Source organism: Centruroides sculpturatus, unplaced genomic scaffold, assembly GCF_000671375.1.
Source record: "Centruroides sculpturatus isolate CEXI.00-Female unplaced genomic scaffold, Cexi_2.0 scaffold117, whole genome shotgun sequence".
Lineage (NCBI taxonomy): Eukaryota > Metazoa > Arthropoda > Arachnida > Scorpiones > Buthidae > Centruroides > Centruroides sculpturatus.
In genome coordinates, this window is record NW_019384308.1 from 752,116 (window position 1) to 775,432 (window position 23,317).

The 23,317-nt window shown below is 30.4% G+C and overlaps 1 protein-coding gene across 1 annotated transcript in view; it reads right to left on the reverse strand.

Annotated features, from left to right (window-relative positions):
* LOC111620331 (DNA mismatch repair protein Msh6-like) overlaps window positions 1-23,317 on the reverse strand; it is a 64,686-nt gene that overhangs the window by 7,916 nt on the left and 33,453 nt on the right. The window contains 8 exon segments of the mRNA XM_023362250.1: window positions 3,603-3,757; window positions 3,832-3,921; window positions 4,008-4,095; window positions 4,168-4,281; window positions 4,374-4,472; window positions 15,433-15,556; window positions 16,873-17,099; window positions 17,872-17,972. Coding sequence (XP_023218018.1) covers window positions 3,603-3,757; window positions 3,832-3,921; window positions 4,008-4,095; window positions 4,168-4,281; window positions 4,374-4,472; window positions 15,433-15,556; window positions 16,873-17,099; window positions 17,872-17,972 — 998 coding nt within the window.

The window sequence follows — 23,317 nt, forward strand, 5'->3', positions numbered from 1 at the left end:
TCTACTCAACGGTCATTTCAGTAGTTGTAACCAGTTATGAAGAATAACATGCACTACTTCATTTTGTAAAGTCAATATATCACCAATCTATATATTTTATACTTAGAAACATTTCAAAAAAACTTACTTTTTCATTGATTACAAATTCTGGTCTACACAGAGGAACTTGAGAGGATATGGAATATTGAGTAAGACTTATAAATACATCTAACAAACACAAGCAATGAACAGCAGCTTCCCACTGCTTTCTCCTATAATTTTAAAAGAAAAATTATAACTTATTATTCATAACATATACAGTTATCCCTCCATTTATGCAAATTCACTTTTAATGTGATAAAAATTTTTAAATTTTAAATAATTAACTTCATAGAAATGAATGATAGTTACATCAAAACAAGTCTTTTTGTTAGCAGTAACCTTTTATATAAATGCATATTTAAAAAGCTTAAAAATTTTCTACTCCAGTAATAGTAAAATATTGCAGTTGGGAATACAGAATAGATTCCTATTTTAATCAGCTTCCATGGCTCCATGTATGTAATTTTCTTTTTTGTGCTATTCTTGTCGAACCATACTTGTATAAAAGTAGGGATTAATGTACATTTAATTAATTTTAAAATATATTTATATATGCAGTTATGTAAGTTACATTTAGACTATAGTAATAAAAATATATACTTCAGGTTAGAAGTTTTTGGGACTTCACTATAAATATCATTATTTTAAACTATAAACATAACTGATACAGGTATCCTTCACTTCATGAAAGTTTGATTTTACAAGAGGCATATATTAGTACCTGTTTTCACTAAAGGAAATCAAAGAGAATTTTCACTTTTATGAAAAAAGTTAAGAAAAATAGTGTTTAGCATTTGTTTTACAGCAAACTGCTTTAGAGACATTTAGAGCAGCAGAGTCATCTCCAAGCTCCTTTCCTGGGATTCAAACCACCATTCAACATCAAGCCACCATAACTTTCAATTGTGTCCATGAGTATCTGTGCTTTATGTCAATTTATTTTGTGCATCTGTTAGCAAAAATACAATGATAAAGTGGAAAGTCTATTGCTTGAATGAACTGATGGGTGTACAAAGCATGGCATTCTATTAAGTTAATTTTTTCTAAAGAAGAAATCAGCCAGTTTTTGATAAGCTGAAACAGAAAGAATGGACAATAGTGATGGAAGTATTGAAAAAGTGGAATTTAAAGGAAGACATGAATGATTTTAATCTGTTTTAAGATGAGAATAATTTCACAGCTTAAATGTTGCTTACTAGAGACAGTACACTTCTGATATAGTTTCAGTAACTACACTTTACTTACATTTCTACTTTATATAGATTATGCACTTATCATATTATTCCAGCTTTTACTATCTCTTAGTAAAATTTAGTATGATTTAGTTATGTAATTTTGATTTTGAGAACACTCAAAAATTTTTCTCATATAAATTAATGGTAATTGCTTCTTTGCTTTATATCATTTTGACTTACGAAAAATTTTCAAAGTAACACTACTTTCAGATAGTGAAAACCTGTAATTACAGAAAATAATATATTACCCAGAATCAAAGGCAGAGAATATTCTTCTCATGATATCTTTTAATGCTGCATTTCTGTGTTCTTCGGCAGATATTAGTTTTGCTAATAAACTTTTTATTGTCGGAGTCCAATAACGTTTGAATCCTTTCCTCTGTGTCTGTAAGTCATATTCATCAGTTACGTACTTGGTTGCATTTTCTGGAACCTCTAACTGATAACGATTCCGACCACTACCAAAATACGTAACCTGTAATGAATTAAATGCATATATGAATGATAAAAGAATATAAAATTCATAATTATAGAAACAGTTTATCATTTTATTTAAAATTATTAAATTAAATACTATCAAGTAGATAAAACTGAATAAGTATAGAAGAAAAATTCAATACCTTAATAAGCCCAGCAAAGTTTTAACACACATTAATGTTTTTGGTTATTTTAAATAATCTTCAGGCAATAACATTAGTAGTAATGAGCAAAAAAGAATAGAACATTATAAAAATTTTAGAAAATTAACATTTACAAAATATAGAAAATACCAAATTATAAAGAATTCAAGATAATCAAGCATTGTAATAGCATAAACTAATAAAATTACATTAAAGCATAAATAAATAAGTACATAGTATTAGTTCAATAGAATACTGGTTTTCTTTGTTCTTCAAGAATTTTCCAGTTAAAGGGACTTTCCTATGCACCCTGAATTTTTCTCATTACAACTTATGTTGTTATTGCCTGAAGATGGTATTTAAAACCACTGAAAATGCCATTATGCATTAAAATTTTTCTAGACTTGTAAAGGTGTTGAATTTTCCTTAAATACTTTCATAAAACACACAAATCATACATATTTATAAACTACAATGGCTAACTTTTTTATTATATTGTTCAGTAATTATATAATAAAAAAAAAGCAGATTAACTCATTCAAAATATGAAATTATTAAAATCAATTATATAGTACTTCTGTAGTAATTAATTATCTAGTCAGAGTATAGAAAATTGTATTACTGTACTTTGCAATTGAATATATTTTTTTGTATTCTTAAATAAGAATCAAATTCACTTTTAGTTTCTTCAATTTCTTCCATTGCTGTATCATATTCATTATCCACACCTAATGATTTATTAAAACAAAACAGTAAAATGTTACAAATGAAAATACAAAAACATTTAAAATAAATGATAAAAATCAAATTAAACTTTATATTTATAAATATATCACTTTTATTTCTCACATTTACAATCAAAAAGTTATTTTACAGTATTAAAAGAATTTCTATTTTCAATCAAATTACTTATCCAATATTTCCAATTTAACTGCATATTCCCACAACAAAGTCAAACTTATTTCTCATATAACCTTTATATCATATGATTTGATGATAATGATTTTTTTCCTATAGTGTGAATTGAATGATCCTACTTAAATAATGAAAAAAACTGAACAATTCGAGTATCAATCTACACCAAAAGTAAAGGTTTAAACTCATCAAGCTGTTCATTGGCACTCCGTAATGACTTTTTAATTGTAACTGTTTTCTNATTTACAATATTATAGAATAAAATATTTTTCTATTTTTACAATATATATGATTTATCAATTATTAGTTTCATAAAATTACAGTTGTCATGTGGATCTGTAGATCATAACAACTAAAGATTGATAATTATACCATAGGTCATTACAGATTACCAGGACTATTGAGAGCTTGTAAGTGGCCCCAGGGTTAGCGTGCTTTTTCCATCGTCTTTTGAACAAATGAAATTTGTAGAATATGTTTTTTATTAATAGAAAACAATCTTAAATGTTTCTTTTTGTTAGTAAAAATAACATTAATTTTATAGAAGTAGGAACTACTAAAGGCCTTTAAGTTTTCTCCGGGTCCAGGGAAAAAATCCTGTTCCACTCTTGATGGTCCTACAGATCATAACAATTACAAATATATCATGATAGATAATGAAAAAAATTTAAATTAAAACCTATTCAAAGACCATTTGATATTTAAGATATATATATAAATATAAAAACAAGCGAACACATTTTATTATTACCATATGTCCCAATTTTACATTTGAATGATCAATAAATTCATCAACAAGACAATGATAATGAGTTGAAAATAGTGTACAACATTGTACTGAAGACGCTAATTGGTGAACAACTGCATAAGCAATTCCTGTTCCATCATAAGTAGATGTTCCTCTTCCTGGAATAAAATCAAATGGATAAAATTCAGTTTTGTTATACAACGTATTTGGAATATCTTAAAAATATATTTACCTAATTCATCAAGCAATACTAAAGAATTTTTAGTGGCATGTTGTAATATACTGGCTGTTTCACTTAATTCTACATAAAATGTACTTTCACCTATTGAAGAAATAATGATTTTATAAATTAGATAAATGCAACAAATTGCATAAGTATCAATGATTTTGTATAAATTATGCATTTACCTGATGTTATTCTGTCACTGGCGCCCAAACGTGTGAAAATATGATCGACGGGTGTCAAATAGCATTTCTCAGCAGGCACGTAACAACCCTAAAAATGATAACAATCATAAATAATATTGTAAATAATAATTCAAAATAAAATGTAAAAAGTAATTATTACAATTTGGGCCATAATCACTATAAGCCCCACTTGTCTCATAAGAGTTGACTTTCCTCCCATATTTGGACCAGTAACTAATACCAACTTTTGGTCGTTTTTCTCATTTTCTTTTGACTGAAAAATTTAAGTAAACTGACTTTTATGCAAATTTAAATTACATGTACTTAAAATTCTTCATTAACATTTATAAATGAAGAGAAAAATACCTCAGATAATCCAATGCACACATCATTAGGAATAAAATCATCCCCTGTGAAATATTTTAGAAGTACAGGATGACGACCTTCTCTAATTTCTAAAAATGGCTGAAATTTTAATTATTATTAAATTTATTTATATAATATACAATGGATTATCAAATATATCAAACTACAGACATAAAATATTCATATAAGTTATTTAGCATAATTTATTCAAAGCAACAATTGCTACAAAACCAAATTTGTAGGATGATACATAACACTTCATATATTTATTTGTAAGCATATAATTTATTACAATATGCAAATAAGCTAATCAAACAATCAAGCCAGAATCAAGTAAATGGTCTTGAAGTACAGCTCATACAGAAGACTGGATAATGTACTGGTGATGCAACTGCACGGTAAGTAAAAGTTGTGGGCTAAAGTCCCACTCCAGATCAATCTTTCCTTCCAAAATATTCTAAATAAATTAAATTTAATATAAGATGGCAAGTTAATCACATATCCTTAGTCCAAATAATGTAGCATTTGTACATTTAATTAGCCAAAATGTAGATTGATAATTGGCTTGATTCTTTGATAGCAATGTGATTCAAGTTTGGTTTATGATATAATTATGTAAATTAACATTCTATTATATTACTGTCTGTAATTAAGTATATCTTTTATAGATGCTTTATGTTTGAGAGCACATTTTTAGCATTATAATTACCTAAGAGAAAGGAGAAAGAAAAATTTCAAGATATGAGTCTTATTTATTTATAAAGAGCTTTAACAAAAGTAATATATAAACAAAAAATAGTATTAAAAACACTTAAACTCCAATCATGTTAAATAAATAGAAAATAACAAACTAAACAGTTCGATTCAATTAGTATTGCCAAACAACCTGCAAGATTATTTATCAGACTATATTAAGGATAATTTACTAATTAGATATAAAGCAATTTGGATAGAGGTAACTTAGGCAGTATTTTTCACAAGATGACAGACTAAGCGTGCGACTATGCAGATGTGAATTTAGAGCGAGCGAGAGGTTGCGAGCGATTTAGTTTTCACAAAGGAAAACCATGCAGAAACGAAAAGCGAGAAATAACGCTAGCGAGAGCGAATTTCTGGTTCTCGCCCATATCTGACAGGTTTTGATATTTATCGCGTCTCGCCTCTTCTCGCCACATATTCTTGCTCACTCGGAAAATTCGCTCGCTCGCATCTGTATAGTCGCACCCTAATTGTCTATGTCTAGCCAAATTAATTTATATCTAATTATTAAGTTAGCCTTAATATAGGTGTTAAATTTCTAATTAAATTAGCCATGATAAATAATCGAATGGATCATTTAGCAATACTAAATGAAAAATACTTTTATGGAATATAAAACTCAAAAACTACAGAAAAATTAAACGCAGTAGTCTCATCCCTGCACAAACTGAAATAAAAAATTTTCTAAAGCATATTACTAAATTAAAAATGCATCATTAAGATTAATATTTTGAGGTATTAAATTAATTTTGTTTTCAATTTTATACAAAATAAAATATATAAGAAAACATTTACTTTAGCCAGGACTGATAATTTTTCTGAAATAAACGAGGTTTTGTTTTATTCATATTCCAAATTGAACAAGTTTTACTGTGTTTTAAATATAGAAAAATCATAGGATTCTTAAATAATACTGATAGTTTCGTTGTAATGATTAAATAACAGGTGCTAACACATTAGTCAGCCATTTATATTTTCCTTTTACTTATATGTAGTGTTGAATAATAAATTTTGTTCAATATCTGATTAGTCATTCGTTTCATATATCTATTAAAAAGAATTTTAGCATGTAATCCTTAATTTGATTTTTAATACTAATCAATTATAGCTTCTTGTATATAGATATTTTTTTATCACAAAATTTTTTTGTGTTTGAGTTTTTAAATATAACTTTACTTCATTAAAAAATTTTTTTTGACAAATTTTGAACACACACAATAAGTATTTATAGATCTGCTCAATGCTTCTAAGTAAGCACCTACTATAAACAAACACTTTGTAGATTGCCTCAAAAGTTTGAGATTTCTTTTCACATATAGACCTAATGAATGATACAGTGTGCAAATAGTAATTGTATTACTTGGTAGTTTATAAAAAGAAAAAAAAATATGTACTCTACAGTTTGAAAAACTAATAGATATTCTTAATTTCTAACCATAAATAACATTATTTGTACATTCTAGCCTCAAATATAGCAGTCACAAAACCCCGCAAATTTTTCAAGGGATGGTCTGCAAAGAATATGGTGAGCCCCATCCTTCAGCACTTAGCTACCTCATTGTGGCCCTGGTGGAATGCAGAATGTGCCTGAAAAAATCAACTTAGTGCCCACAGAGTAGAAATAGTATAAAAAAGTCTCAAACACGAAAATATTGAAAATTTATAAACAACAATAGGCTAAGATGAGAAAATTTTTCAGCTATTGTGCCTAGGGGAAAGTGTAAAAGTAAAATTGGTCAGGTAAATTCTAGATTTAAAAAAATAAGAACGACCGAGACTCCTGAAGGTTGTGAAGTCCAACTTGAGCAACATTGAATAAGAATGGCTTTGTTGAGGGTTGCAGAAACAGCATCACAAGATCAAGCTTGACTTGAAGCTATTCTCAATTCTTCAATCGCTACTTTCTCATGAAAAATATTCTGTCATGCTTGACAAAAGAATTTCTACTTTAAATAAAAAACTAATTAATCTTCTGTAATTCACATTTGATAACAGATAATCAAAACTGTGAATAAAGTCTTCTACTCAACGGTCATTTCAGTAGTTGTAACCAGTTATGAAGAATAACATGCACTACTTCATTTTGTAAAGTCAATATATCACCAATCTATATATTTTATACTTAGAAACATTTCAAAAAAACTTACTTTTTCATTGATTACAAATTCTGGTCTACACAGAGGAACTTGAGAGGATATGGAATATTGAGTAAGACTTATAAATACATCTAACAAACACAAGCAATGAACAGCAGCTTCCCACTGCTTTCTCCTATAATTTTAAAAGAAAAATTATAACTTATTATTCATAACATATACAGTTATCCCTCCATTTATGCAAATTCACTTTTAATGTGATAAAAATTTTTAAATTTTAAATAATTAACTTCATAGAAATGAATGATAGTTACATCAAAACAAGTCTTTTTGTTAGCAGTAACCTTTTATATAAATGCATATTTAAAAAGCTTAAAAATTTTCTACTCCAGTAATAGTAAAATATTGCAGTTGGGAATACAGAATAGATTCCTATTTTAATCAGCTTCCATGGCTCCATGTATGTAATTTTCTTTTTTGTGCTATTCTTGTCGAACCATACTTGTATAAAAGTAGGGATTAATGTACATTTAATTAATTTTAAAATATATTTATATATGCAGTTATGTAAGTTACATTTAGACTATAGTAATAAAAATATATACTTCAGGTTAGAATGTTTTGAGAGAGCTTCACTATAAATATCATTATTTTAAACTATAAACATAACTGATACAGGTATCCTTCACTTCATGAAAGTTTGATTTTACAAGAGGCATATATTAGTACCTGTTTTCACTAAAGGAAATCAAAGAGAATTTTCACTTTTATGAAAAAAGTTAAGAAAAATAGTGTTTAGCATTTGTTTTACAGCAAACTGCTTTAGAGACATTTAGAGCAGCAGAGTCATCTCCAAGCTCCTTTCCTGGGATTCAAACCACCATTCAACATCAAGCCACCATAACTTTCAATTGTGTCCATGAGTATCTGTGCTTTATGTCAATTTATTTTGTGCATCTGTTAGCAAAAATACAATGATAAAGTGGAAAGTCTATTGCTTGAATGAACTGATGGGTGTACAAAGCATGGCATTCTATTAAGTTAATTTTTTCTAAAGAAGAAATCAGCCAGTTTTTGATAAGCTGAAACAGAAAGAATGGACAATAGTGATGGAAGTATTGAAAAAGTGGAATTTAAAGGAAGACATGAATGATTTTAATCTGTTTTAAGATGAGAATAATTTCACAGCTTAAATGTTGCTTACTAGAGACAGTACACTTCTGATATAGTTTCAGTAACTACACTTTACTTACATTTCTACTTTATATAGATTATGCACTTATCATATTATTCCAGCTTTTACTATCTCTTAGTAAAATTTAGTATGATTTAGTTATGTAATTTTGATTTTGAGAACACTCAAAAATTTTTCTCATATAAATTAATGGTAATTGCTTCTTTGCTTTATATCATTTTGACTTACGAAAAATTTTCAAAGTAACACTACTTTCAGATAGTGAAAACCTGTAATTACAGAAAATAATATATTACCCAGAATCAAAGGCAGAGAATATTCTTCTCATGATATCTTTTAATGCTGCATTTCTGTGTTCTTCGGCAGATATTAGTTTTGCTAATAAACTTTTTATTGTCGGAGTCCAATAACGTTTGAATCCTTTCCTCTGTGTCTGTAAGTCATATTCATCAGTTACGTACTTGGTTGCATTTTCTGGAACCTCTAACTGATAACGATTCCGACCACTACCAAAATACGTAACCTGTAATGAATTAAATGCATATATGAATGATAAAAGAATATAAAATTCATAATTATAGAAACAGTTTATCATTTTATTTAAAATTATTAAATTAAATACTATCAAGTAGATAAAACTGAATAAGTATAGAAGAAAAATTCAATACCTTAATAAGCCCAGCAAAGTTTTAACACACATTAATGTTTTTGGTTATTTTAAATAATCTTCAGGCAATAACATTAGTAGTAATGAGCAAAAAAGAATAGAACATTATAAAAATTTTAGAAAATTAACATTTACAAAATATAGAAAATACCAAATTATAAAGAATTCAAGATAATCAAGCATTGTAATAGCATAAACTAATAAAATTACATTAAAGCATAAATAAATAAGCACATAGTATTAGTTCAATAGAATACTGGTTTTCTTTGTTCTTCAAGAATTTTCCAGTTAAAGGGACTTTCCTATGCACCCTGAATTTTTCTCATTACAACTTATGTTGTTATTGCCTGAAGATGGTATTTAAAACCACTGAAAATGCCATTATGCATTAAAATTTTTCTAGACTTGTAAAGGTGTTGAATTTTCCTTAAATACTTTCATAAAACACACAAATCATACATATTTATAAACTACAATGGCTAACTTTTTTATTATATTGTTCAGTAATTATATAATAAAAAAAAAGCAGATTAACTCATTCAAAATATGAAATTATTAAAATCAATTATATAGTACTTCTGTAGTAATTAATTATCTAGTCAGAGTATAGAAAATTGTATTACTGTACTTTGCAATTGAATATATTTTTTTGTATTCTTAAATAAGAATCAAATTCACTTTTAGTTTCTTCAATTTCTTCCATTGCTGTATCATATTCATTATCCACACCTAATGATTTATTAAAACAAAACAGTAAAATGTTACAAATGAAAATACAAAAACATTTAAAATAAATGATAAAAATCAAATTAAACTTTATATTTATAAATATATCACTTTTATTTCTCACATTTACAATCAAAAAGTTATTTTACAGTATTAAAAGAATTTCTATTTTCAATCAAATTACTTATCCAATATTTCCAATTTAACTGCATATTCCTACAACAAAGTCAAACTTATTTCTCATATAACCTTTATATCATATGATTTGATGATAATGATTTTTTTCCTATAGTGTGAATTGAATGATCCTACTTAAATAATGAAAAAAACTGAACAATTCGAGTATCAATCTACACCAAAAGTAAAGGTTTAAACTCATCAAGCTGTTCATTGGCACTCCGTAATGACTTTTTAATTGTAACTGTTTTCTAATTATACAATCGAATTTATAATTACACTTACATGTTTATATATATAAAATTATATTAAAACAAACACAACATTATTATATTCTTTACAATGCAATTATTTAGACAGTGGTGTCCATTCTGTCACATGGAGGAAAATGACAGATAACTAGATGAGAGAACATTAAGTTGTACAAGGTGTGTTTTTTAGTAAGTACCATTTTAAATTAGGGTCACTGCAGCATTGCAGTCGGTGTTCTGCAAATGTGGGCTGAGTACCTACATCTGTTGGCTAGATACATATGCCATTATGGAAACATTTGCTTTTTTTAATGTTTGTTTGTGTGTGTTTAAAATGCCTCAGATAATTGAAAATCCTGCCGATTGTGAAAAATGTGCAGTGATTTGTTTTCTTAACGCAGAGGACGTGAAAGTGGCTGACATTTATCGGCAGATTAGTGAAGTATATGGAAAAAACATTATGAGTGATGGAATGGTAAGAGAATGGGTTAGAGCATTTTAAGATGACCATACTAATGTCCATGACAAAGAATGTAGTGGGCGACTGTCTGTTATTACTGAAGACTTGACACAGAAAGTTGATCCAAAAGTTCAAGAAAACAGACGCTTTACAATTTCATCATTATCTTACGATAACATTTCTCAAGTTTCAAGGAGTGTTCTTTATGAATTAAGACAAAACACTTAAATTATCAGAAGTTGTGCTCATGACGGGTACTCAAAATGCTGGCAGAGGTGCACTAAACCAAATGTTTAGCCAGTACTTTGACTTTCCTTGAACGACAGTGATGAAGATGATGCGTTTTTAAGCCAAATTGTCACTGGTGATGAAACATGGGTGACTCATGTTACACCAGAATGCAAACAGCAATCCATGAAATGGAGGCATTTAACATCACCCAAGAAAGTCATGTTCAAGCAAACAATTTCAGCCTGCAAAATCATGTGCACTGTGTTTTGAGATAGGCAGGGGGTGTTGCTAGTGGATTTTTTGCCTCAGAATAACACAATAAATGGTGAGACATATTGTGACACCTTAACTAGACTGTGTCATGCAATCCAAAACAAAAGGTGTGGCAAGGTCAGTAAGGGAATTGTTTTGCTTCATGACAATGCCTGCCCACACATGGCTCAACAAACCGAAGACCCAATCACATCATATGGCTGGAAAGAACTTGATTACCCTCTGTATAGCCCTGATCTAGCACCTAGTGCTAGATCAAGGCTATACGGAGGCACTTGTTTCTCCACTTGAAAAAGATCTAGGCAGCCAGTGCTATGATGACAATGTCAAAACAGCTGTGCTGCAGTAGTTGACAAATCAGGCACCAGGTTTCTGTGAGGATGAAATTCAGAAGCTAGTTGTAGGATATAAGTGCCTTAATATTGGAGGAAATTATGTTGAAAAGTATATTAAGGTACAGGCTTTCATGGATAAGTAAAATTGTTAAAAAAACTGCACTTGTGTTGTGTGTTTTTTTTAAAATACCAAAACAGTACTCACTTAAAAAACATGCCTTGTAGTTTGTCCAATAAGATAGCTGGGGCTTTTTGGCCACTCAGTTACTGGAGGGTGCTTATTAGAATTAAGAAAGAACCATTCAGAAATAAAAAAAACCTGAGTTGTTAGATGTGGAAAATTAAATACTTATAGATTTTTCACAGAGTAACACTTTTGATTCCATGCAGGCAAGTGCTATTATGCTATCAGTCGCAGTAATAAAGTGAATATATTATATTCACTTTATTACTGCGACAGATTATATATTATATTCACTTTATTCCTGCCAGGCAATGAAATAATACTTAATAAAGTCAGATGGATGTGCTTGAATAGGGCCATAAAGAAGACAAAGGAATTAGTATTTTCCACTTTAACGAGACTAATACAGATTGAAAATACGTTATTCCAAAGAAGCCCCCACACACTAGAATTTGAAAATAATAGAATCATTAACTTACAAGATAGGCTCCGAACGAATTTAAGAAACCGTTATAACAAGAAACTCAACTGGATTCTACGGGTTCAAATACCTAAAGGCCATGGACATCATTCTTGTCCATTTTTAGTATGGGATGATTTACAGATCCCAAGATTTGTCAAAGATGTACTGAGGCTCGGACCAACCTTCGCACCTGCAAAGCCGGTTAGGGAAACGTTAAGGTATTCTATACCAGACTTGGAACTGCTATTATGAGGCTTCACAGACATACAGAAGGAGTACTACAGATGGGTAGCCGCCCTCAAAATAAAAATCACCAGGGACTCTAAAGAGGTCATCAAGCTTAAGGAAAACATTAAACGTACCATCAGATGGACATGTCAGAATGGAGTTACTATAATAAGAGCAGATAAAGCCAAGAATCTGGTTATCAAGAAAAAGGAAACTTATGAGAGAGGGATGCGGGAATATATTGACACAACGCAATGCAATGAAGCAGATACTAACTGGATAGAGAAATTACATTCACAAGTTAAACGCTTGTTGGCTACGAAATTGGCCAAGAAACTAGACGTAAGAGACATTACAATGGATAACCAGGATGTTCCTAAGTTATTTGCGTTTGCAAAAACGCACAAAGAAGGCCAACAGTTTAGACCAGTTGTAGATAAGGCCAAGGCACCTACGCGTAAATTGGAGAAATCAATCCATAACATTCTTGTTCAGCACTTAAGTGACTACCCGTTTACCATCTCTAATCCCGTTGAATTGATTCAGCAGTTGAAATTGACCTCCTCCCCGGATTACATCACGATTTTGGACTTTAAATCATTGTACCCTTCCATTAAGATCCCAGCATGTTTTTGCGCTCTTAGAGACTTTCTATTCACACGAGTAAACGACACATCGCTCCACCAGAACGTATTGGAATTGGCACACCTTATTTGTTATAGTTCTGTGTTTCAATTCAACGGGACAACATATTCACAATCGAGAGGGGTCCCGATGGGCAGTCCGGAGACTTGTGTGAATTAGTGGTGAGACAACTAGAATCTAAGACTCTTCCGAGATTGCATCTTCATGCAGTACATCATGCTATACAGAAGATACGTAGATGACGTTATTGTTGTATGGAAAACATCCCCAAACTTGGCACGATTTGTAGATGCTATGAACGATAATCCATATGGGCTGACACTTGAGGTGGATCAACATAGCAACACTAATGTCCACTTCTTAGATATAAATATCAAGATTCAAGGACCCAACATTCACACTTCAGTCTATCGGAAACCGTGTGCAAACCCCACATACATACCGAGCGATTCATGTGATCCGTTTCAGTACAAATTGGCCGCTTTTCAAACTTTAGTTAGAAGAGCATATTCTCATTCATCTACACAAGAGGCACTTAGAGAAGAGTTAACATGCATTGAGAAGATCGCTGTTATGCATGGCTACCGCAATCTTGTTCCGAGAATCGCATAACGCCATGAAAGAGCACTAATGTCAAACGACACCTCTAGGACAACATTAAGAGACAACCACGGCAGTGAGGTGGAAAGGATCTCGCTTACATTCAACCCTATCTTGAGATCGGTATACACAGCTATAGCCAAAAGACGTAATATCTACATTGCTTACAAGAGAGGCTCAACTATGTTTGACATACTATGTAATGGGAAGGACCCGTCTGACCCGATAAAATTGCCGGGAATATATCAGATCCCTATTAGGAATGAAAGATTCGACAGAGATTTAGTTTACATAGGGTCTACGAAACGCTCGATGGGGGTAAGAATAAGTGAACATAAAGCAGACATACGTCACAACAGAGCCACCAAGTCACTGTCGGTGTATGCTTCTGACTCGGATATTACGGTTGACTTCACAGGGGCAATGTTAATAGTTAAAACGAAACAGATGGACCACCTCAAATGGTTAGAGGCGGTGGAGATATTTAAAGCGTACACTTCATCGGAGTGCATTAATACATGGGAGGAGATGGCTCTTTCGTACGCTTGGCAGGCCGTTTTGCATAATGATCCGTAAAGGTTGATTTAACACCTGATGATGCGGAGTGGACATGTGACATGGAAGCCTAAAATAGTAGGTCATATGATTAACGAGAGAAATTACATGATGGTTAGAAGATTGTATGGAACTCTGAACAACCAGGAACACAACGTGTACAACGCATGCGCAATGGACACCGACCATTCGAAATATCATCCTTCGTTTTTATGAAAATTTCATAGCGGTGTTCCAGAATATAAAAAATCCAGTTTGAAAACCTGAGGAAGAACACGGAAGGTGTTACGAAAACATTTGTACGTGAATATTTTATGATTTCACATCGGTTACAGGCATAAGTAAGTCGTAATTTTGTTTAAAGTAAATATAATATATATATTTTNACCTAATGAATGATACAGTGTGCAAATAGTAATTGTATTACTTGGTAGTTTATAAAAAGAAAAAAAAATATGTACTCTACAGTTTGAAAAACTAATAGATATTCTTAATTTCTAACCATAAATAACATTATTTGTACATTCTAGCCTCAAATATAGCAGTCACAAAACCCCGCAAATTTTTCAAGGGATGGTCTGCAAAGAATATGGTGAGCCCCATCCTTCAGCACTTAGCTACCTCATTGTGGCCCTGGTGGAATGCAGAATGTGCCTGAAAAAATCAACTTAGTGCCCACAGAGTAGAAATAGTATAAAAAAGTCTCAAACACGAAAATATTGAAAATTTATAAACAACAATAGGCTAAGATGAGAAAATTTTTCAGCTATTGTGCCTAGGGGAAAGTGTAAAAGTAAAATTGGTCAGGTAAATTCTAGATTTAAAAAAATAAGAACGACCGAGACTCCTGAAGGTTGTGAAGTCCAACTTGAGCAACATTGAATAAGAATGGCTTTGTTGAGGGTTGCAGAAACAGCATCACAAGATCAAGCTTGACTTGAAGCTATTCTCAATTCTTCAATCGCTACTTTCTCATGAAAAATATTCTGTCATGCTTGACAAAAGAATTTCTACTTTAAATAAAAAACTAATTAATCTTCTGTAATTCACATTTGATAACAGATAATCAAAACTGTGAATAAAGTCTTCTACTCAACGGTCATTTCAGTAGTTGTAACCAGTTATGAAGAATAACATGCACTACTTCATTTTGTAAAGTCAATATATCACCAATCTATATATTTTATACTTAGAAACATTTCAAAAAAACTTACTTTTTCATTGATTACAAATTCTGGTCTACACAGAGGAACTTGAGAGGATATGGAATATTGAGTAAGACTTATAAATACATCTAACAAACACAAGCAATGAACAGCAGCTTCCCACTGCTTTCTCCTATAATTTTAAAAGAAAAATTATAACTTATTATTCATAACATATACAGTTATCCCTCCATTTATGCAAATTCACTTTTAATGTGATAAAAATTTTTAAATTTTAAATAATTAACTTCATAGAAATGAATGATAGTTACATCAAAACAAGTCTTTTTGTTAGCAGTAACCTTTTATATAAATGCATATTTAAAAAGCTTAAAAATTTTCTACTCCAGTAATAGTAAAATATTGCAGTTGGGAATACAGAATAGATTCCTATTTTAATCAGCTTCCATGGCTCCATGTATGTAATTTTCTTTTTTGTGCTATTCTTGTCGAACCATACTTGTATAAAAGTAGGGATTAATGTACATTTAATTAATTTTAAAATATATTTATATATGCAGTTATGTAAGTTACATTTAGACTATAGTAATAAAAATATATACTTCAGGTTAGAATGTTTTGAGAGAGCTTCACTATAAATATCATTATTTTAAACTATAAACATAACTGATACAGGTATCCTTCACTTCATGAAAGTTTGATTTTACAAGAGGCATATATTAGTACCTGTTTTCACTAAAGGAAATCAAAGAGAATTTTCACTTTTATGAAAAAAGTTAAGAAAAATAGTGTTTAGCATTTGTTTTACAGCAAACTGCTTTAGAGACATTTAGAGCAGCAGAGTCATCTCCAAGCTCCTTTCCTGGGATTCAAACCACCATTCAACATCAAGCCACCATAACTTTCAATTGTGTCCATGAGTATCTGTGCTTTATGTCAATTTATTTTGTGCATCTGTTAGCAAAAATACAATGATAAAGTGGAAAGTCTATTGCTTGAATGAACTGATGGGTGTACAAAGCATGGCATTCTATTAAGTTAATTTTTTCTAAAGAAGAAATCAGCCAGTTTTTGATAAGCTGAAACAGAAAGAATGGACAATAGTGATGGAAGTATTGAAAAAGTGGAATTTAAAGGAAGTCATGAATGGTTTTAATCAGTTTTAAGATGAGAATAATTTCACAGCTTAAATGTTGCTTACTAGAGACAGTACACTTCTGATATAGTTTCAGTAACTACACTTTACTTACATTTCTACTTTATATAGATTATGCACTTATCATATTATTCCAGCTTTTACTATCTCTTAGTAAAATTTAGTATGATTTAGTTATGTAATTTTGATTTTGAGAACACTCAAAAATTTTTCTCATATAAATTAATGGTAATTGCTTCTTTGCTTTATATCATTTTGACTTACGAAAAATTTTCAAAGTAACACTACTTTCAGATAGTGAAAACCTGTAATTACAGAAAATAATATATTACCCAGAATCAAAGGCAGAGAATATTCTTCTCATGATATCTTTTAATGCTGCATTTCTGTGTTCTTCGGCAGATATTAGTTTTGCTAATAAACTTTTTATTGTCGGAGTCCAATAACGTTTGAATCCTTTCCTCTGTGTCTGTAAGTCATATTCATCAGTTACGTACTTGGTTGCATTTTCTGGAACCTCTAACTGATAACGATTCCGACCACTACCAAAATACGTAACCTGTAATGAATTAAATGCATATATGAATGATAAAAGAATATAAAATTCATAATTATAGAAACAGTTTATCATTTTATTTAAAATTATTAAATTAAATACTATCAAGTAGATAAAACTGAATAAGTATAGAAGAAAAATTCAATACCTTAATAAGCCCAGCAAAGTTTTAACACACATTAATGTTTTTGGTTATTTTAAATAATCTTCAGGCAATAACATTAGTAGTAATGAGCAAAAAAGAATAGAACATTATAAAAATTTTAGAAAATTAACATTTACAAAATATAGAAAATACCAAATTATAAAGAATTCAAGATAATCAAGCATTGTAATAGCATAAACTAATAAAATTACATTAAAGCATAAATAAATAAGTACATAGTATTAGTTCAATAGAATACTGGTTTTCTTTGTTCTTCAAGAATTTTCCAGTTAAAGGGACTTTCCTATGCACCCTGAATTTTTCTCATTACAACTTATGTTGTTATTGCCTGAAGATGGTATTTAAAACCACTGAAAATGCCATTATGCATTAAAATTTTTCTAGACTTGTAAAGGTGTTGAATTTTCCTTAAATACTTTCATAAAACACACAAATCATACATATTTATAAACTACAATGGCTAACTTTTTTATTATATTGTTCAGTAATTATATAATAAAAAAAAAGCAGATTAACTCATTCAAAATATGAAATTATTAAAATCAATTATATAGTACTTCTGTAGTAATTAATTATCTAGTCAGAGTATAGAAAATTGTATTACTGTACCTTGCAATTGAATATATTTTTTTGTATTCTTAAATAAGAATCAAATTCACTTTTAGTTTCTTCAATTTCTTCCATTGCTGTATCATATTCATTATCCACACCTAATGATTTATTAAAACAAAACAGTAAAATGTTACAAATGAAAATACAAAAACATTTAAAATAAATGATAAAAATCAAATTAAACTTTATATTTATAAATATATCACTTTTATTTCTCACATTTACAATCAAAAAGTTATTTTACAGTATTAAAAGAATTTCTATTTTCAATCAAATTACTTATCCAATATTTCCAATTTAACTGCATATTCCTACAACAAAGTCAAACTTATTTCTCATATAACCTTTATATCATATGATTTGATGATAATGATTTTTTTCCTATAGTGTGAATTGAATGATCCTACTTAAATAATGAAAAAAACTGAACAATTCGAGTATCAATCTACACCAAAAGTAAAGATTTAAACTCATCAAGCTGTTCATTGGCACCCTGTAATGACTTTTTAATTGTAACTGTTTTCTAATTATACAATCAAATTTATAATTACACTTTCATGTTTATATATATAAAATTATATTAAAACAAACACAACATTATTATATTCTTTACAATGCAATTATTTAGACAGTGGTGTCCATTCTGTCACATGGAGGAAAATGACAGATAACTAGATGAGAGAACATTAAGTTGTACAAGGTGTGTTTTTTGTAAGTACCATTTTAAATTAGGGTCACTGCAGCATTGCAGTCGGTGTTCTGCAAATGTGCACTGAGTACCCACATCTGTTGGCTAGCCACATATGCCATTAAGAAAACATTTGCTTTTTTTAATGTTTGTTTGTGTGTGTTTAAAATGCCTCAGATAATTGAAAATTCTGCCGATTGTGAAGAATGTGTAGTGATTTGTTTTCTTAACGCAGAAGACGCGAAAGTGGCTGACATTTATCACAGATTAGTGAAGTATATGGAAAAAACATTATGAGTGATGGAATGGTAAGAAAATGGGTTAGAGCATATAAAGATGGCCATACTAATGTCCATGATAAAGAATGTAGTGAGCAACTGTCTGTTATTTCTGAAGACATGGCGCAGAAAGTTGATCCAAAAGTTCAAGAAAACAGACTCTTTACAATTTCATCATTATCTTACAATAACATTTCTCAAGTTTCAAGGAGTGTTCTTTATGCATTAATACAAAACACTTAAATTACCAGAAGTTGTGCTCATGATGAATACTCAAAATGCTGGCAGAGGTGCACTAAACCAAATGTTTAGCCAGTACTTTGACTTTCCTTGAACGACATAGTGATGAAGATGATGAGGTTTAAAGCCAAATTGTCACTGGTGATGAAACATGGGTGGCTCATGTTACACCAGAATGCAAACAGCAATCCATGAAATGGAGGCATTTAACATCACCCAAGAAAGTCATGTTCAAGCAAACAATTTCAGCCTGCAAAATCATGTGCACTGTGTTTTGAGATAGGCAGGGGGTGTTGCTGGTGGATTTTTTGCCTCAGAATAACACAATAAATGGTGAGACATATTGTGACACCTTAACTAGACTGCGTCGTGCAATCCAAAACAAAAGGTGTGGCAAGCTCAGTAAGGGAATTGTTTTGCTTCATAACAATGCCTGCCCACACATGGCTCAACCCAATTACATCATATGGCTGGAAACAACTTGATCACCCTCTGTATAGCCCTGATCTAACACTAGGTGCTAGATCAGGGCTATATAGAAGCACTTGTTTCTCCACTTGAAAAAGATCTAGGCAGCCAGCTGTGCTGCAGTAGTCGACAAATCAGGCACCAGGTTTCTATGAGGATGGAATTCAGAAGCTAGTTGTAGGATATAAGTGTCTTAATATTGGAGGAAATTATGTTGAAAAGTAGATTAATTAAATTAACCCCTTAAGGTACAGGCTTTCATGTATAAATAAAATTGTTAAAAAAACTGCACTTGTGTTGTGTGTTTTTTTTAATATCAAAACAGTACTCACTTAAAAAACATGCCTCATAGTTTGTCCAATATGATGGCTGGGGCTTTTTGGCCACTCAGTTACTGGAGGGTGCTTATTAAAATTAAGAAAGAACCATTCAGAAATAAAAAAACCTGAATTATTAGATGTGGAAAATTAAATACTTATAGATTTTTCACAGAGTAACACTTTTGATTCCATGCAGGCAAGTGCTATTATGCTACCTGTCACAGTAATAAAGTGAATATAATATAATATATATATTTTAAAAAATTATCTTTTTTTGTAAAAATTATATTTAGTTTGTTATTTTCTTAAATTTTTGTAAATAGATGGCACTACATATAAAGCCAGCAAATTGAATACACATAGAAATGAATTGATTTATAGAATATATTTTGGGAGAGATGTACAACATTGTCCAAGAGTGCATTTACTTCTGAGCTAATAGTGTACTTCTGAACACCAGAAGTGACGTCATTAGCATGTGTATTCATGCTTACATGTCCAGTTCGAAAGTAAATGCGAACACTAACAAGAAATATGGTGGTTTTCTGCAAATAATATTGTCAAAGCTGCTATTTTAAATGTTACATTACAAATAGAACTACTTGATTCTGAATCAGACGAGGATGATTTTATTGTGGATATAATTGTAGAAAAAATGAATAAAGAAAAAAGAAAAGTAAGGTCAAATAAAAAAGATAGAAACTTTTATTGAAGAGACGCTACCTTTTTATAAGCCAACCGATTTTAAACAACCTTAGACTTATAAGAGAATGTTTTGAAATTCTCCTCTAAAAAATAAGCCCAATTATAGACACAGAAAAATTACTTCCTCTGGAAGACAACCCGTGTCTCCTCAAAAGCAGCTTTTATGCTGCCTATGGATATTGGCAAATCAAGAATCATTCAGGTTTGTTTATACGAAGTAATATATGAAATTAGATGCAGTATATAAGAGAATAGTATATTATACATACATACAATACATATTTAATGCAATTGTTTTATCCAGTGAATGGATGTGACATTGTTCTTTTGTGGTGTAACTAAACTGAGTTCAAAATTAACAAATAGGGAAAATACGTACAAAATGACATAGGCAACATAATTCGAATTTGTCGGCCTCAAGCACACAACTGACCACGACACCACGTTATCTGAGCAGCTTTTACTAACCTGTCAAAACGTGAACGCACTCCTCTCATTTGCCCGGATGTCATGGCCAATGACAAGTGTTGATATGTTATGAGTTTTTTCCTTGCAACAAGTTTTTTGTATAGATGGTATGTTTTTCACTATTTTATCTATTTGTGTAGCATTTATTTCAACCCTCAAGAATTTATCGTTGCACTTAAATAACTTTTCCATTAAAAATATCATCTTTGTATTTATTTTATAATTTTGTTTTTCATAACGTTATATGGACAAAACGACATACCTATGTCATTATGTCCGTTGTTTATGTATGTCATTTAGTCAATAAGAGCTCAGTCAAGGAACTTATCTTAACCTCAATATCAGCTATAGAGATCCCGTGCCATCACACCTAATGACAATAATACAGCTGAAATAACAGTATCTACTGAACAACAAGCCAATAATACATCTCAGGTTCCATCAGCAAACACTGAGCAAGAACTTTTTTTAACTCATTCAATTCAATATCATTCATCTGCCGCTAATAAAGAACATCCATCGTCCTCTACTCTTGCTGTGTCTATTGAGGAGATTTCTCCAGTTCCAAAAGGACGTTTTATAAGTGGTCAAGGAAAACGTAAGCCAAAGACTCAATAAACCTCTTTAGTTTTAACTTCTACTCCTAATATGAAGGCAATTAAATCAAACAATGAGCCCAAGCTACGCCAGAGAAAAGCAGACGAAACGTTACTAAAAAGATACTTGAAGAAGACAGTGAAGAAGAAAATTTTCCTGATAACTCTCTAGATGATGAAGAGGACTGTCCATGCATATATTGCAATGATCTTTTTTCCCGATCTAAGCCTGGAGAAGACTGGTTATGAAGACTGATGCTTAAATTGCTTGCATTGGGCTCACGCTTCTTGCGCAGAAGTTCCTAAAAGAACCAAACATTTCATTTGTAAACTTTAGTCAGTAATTTTATAGTTTTTACATGTATGTCATTTTGTCCTTATGTAATGTGCCATTTTGTCCATAGCATATGGACAAAATAAATTTTGGCTGATCTCAATTAAACTAACAATTTTTTTTTTATTACTTTTATTTTATAAATGTTTATTATATTTCATAGGTAAAGAACCAAAAATGATTGGTGTAGAATATGACAGTGCTGTGATTTACCAATAAAGAGTTATGAACCTAAAATAAAACTATATGTCATTTTGTACATATTTTCCCTAATTGATATTAAATACAAAACATTTTCTTCTTTTTTTCTTTTCTCTAAGAGTATTGGCGATCATTTTAATATGTTTAGACAGACTGCGTGGAATATTTTAAATAAGGTTGTTAATTCTTTCTTACAAGTTAGTGTTAAATGAAAATGAAAAAGAAAAATGATCTCTTGGCCATCACACAGCAGGATGACGTAAGCATAATGGAATTTTTTATACCTAATCTGGTTTTCCTGGAATTAGAGGCTCTATTGATGAAAAGCATATGGCTATTAAGATATCAACTGAAGTAGCAGCAGCTACTTTCAATAGAAAAGTATTACTCTGTCATCATATAAGTTTAGTTTGTAATGAAAAAATGGTATTCAAATGATACAATTTCTTGAGAAGTCATTTCCCATATGTAAGTGAAAATTCATTCAAGTATACAAACTTATGTAATTTTGGCTTATTATTAATGCTGTTCATTTCTTTACAATTTATTTAATGCTCTGAACATAACATTTCTGAAGATTCCAAACACGTATAAGGTAAACCTCACTTTTAATCATAAACAATGAATAAAAAACTTAACTTTTTTCACATTAACTAACTCTGTTTATGAAAAAAGTCATCTAAAGCTATTGAACCTTACAATGAAAAAAAAATCATTGTAAACATTTTACACAACAAATAATTGAAATTTACCAATAAAAATACTTTCTGTCATTTATTTTTCCAAAACTAATTCCATTTTTCTTACTTTGTACAGAAAGTAATTTTTTTATGAAAGCAGCCATATTGAATTAGCACAAAGCTCGACAATGAACTTGCTAGCACTCCAAGCTTACCAATTTTGCTAAACATGACGTCACGTAGCTCTTAAGTAAATGCCAATGAGCGTGGCGCTCGGACAAAAGTATACAGGCTGAGTGTGCTGACAGTAAAATTAGCTCAGAAGTAAACGCACCTCAAGTTAGAAGTATGCAAACATAACTGCAGAGTTTTGTAGCAATTGGTCGAATGGTCTAAGAGCATATAGCAAACAAACAAACATCCTCATATATATAGATAATATATAGTACAAGTTAAATATAGTGC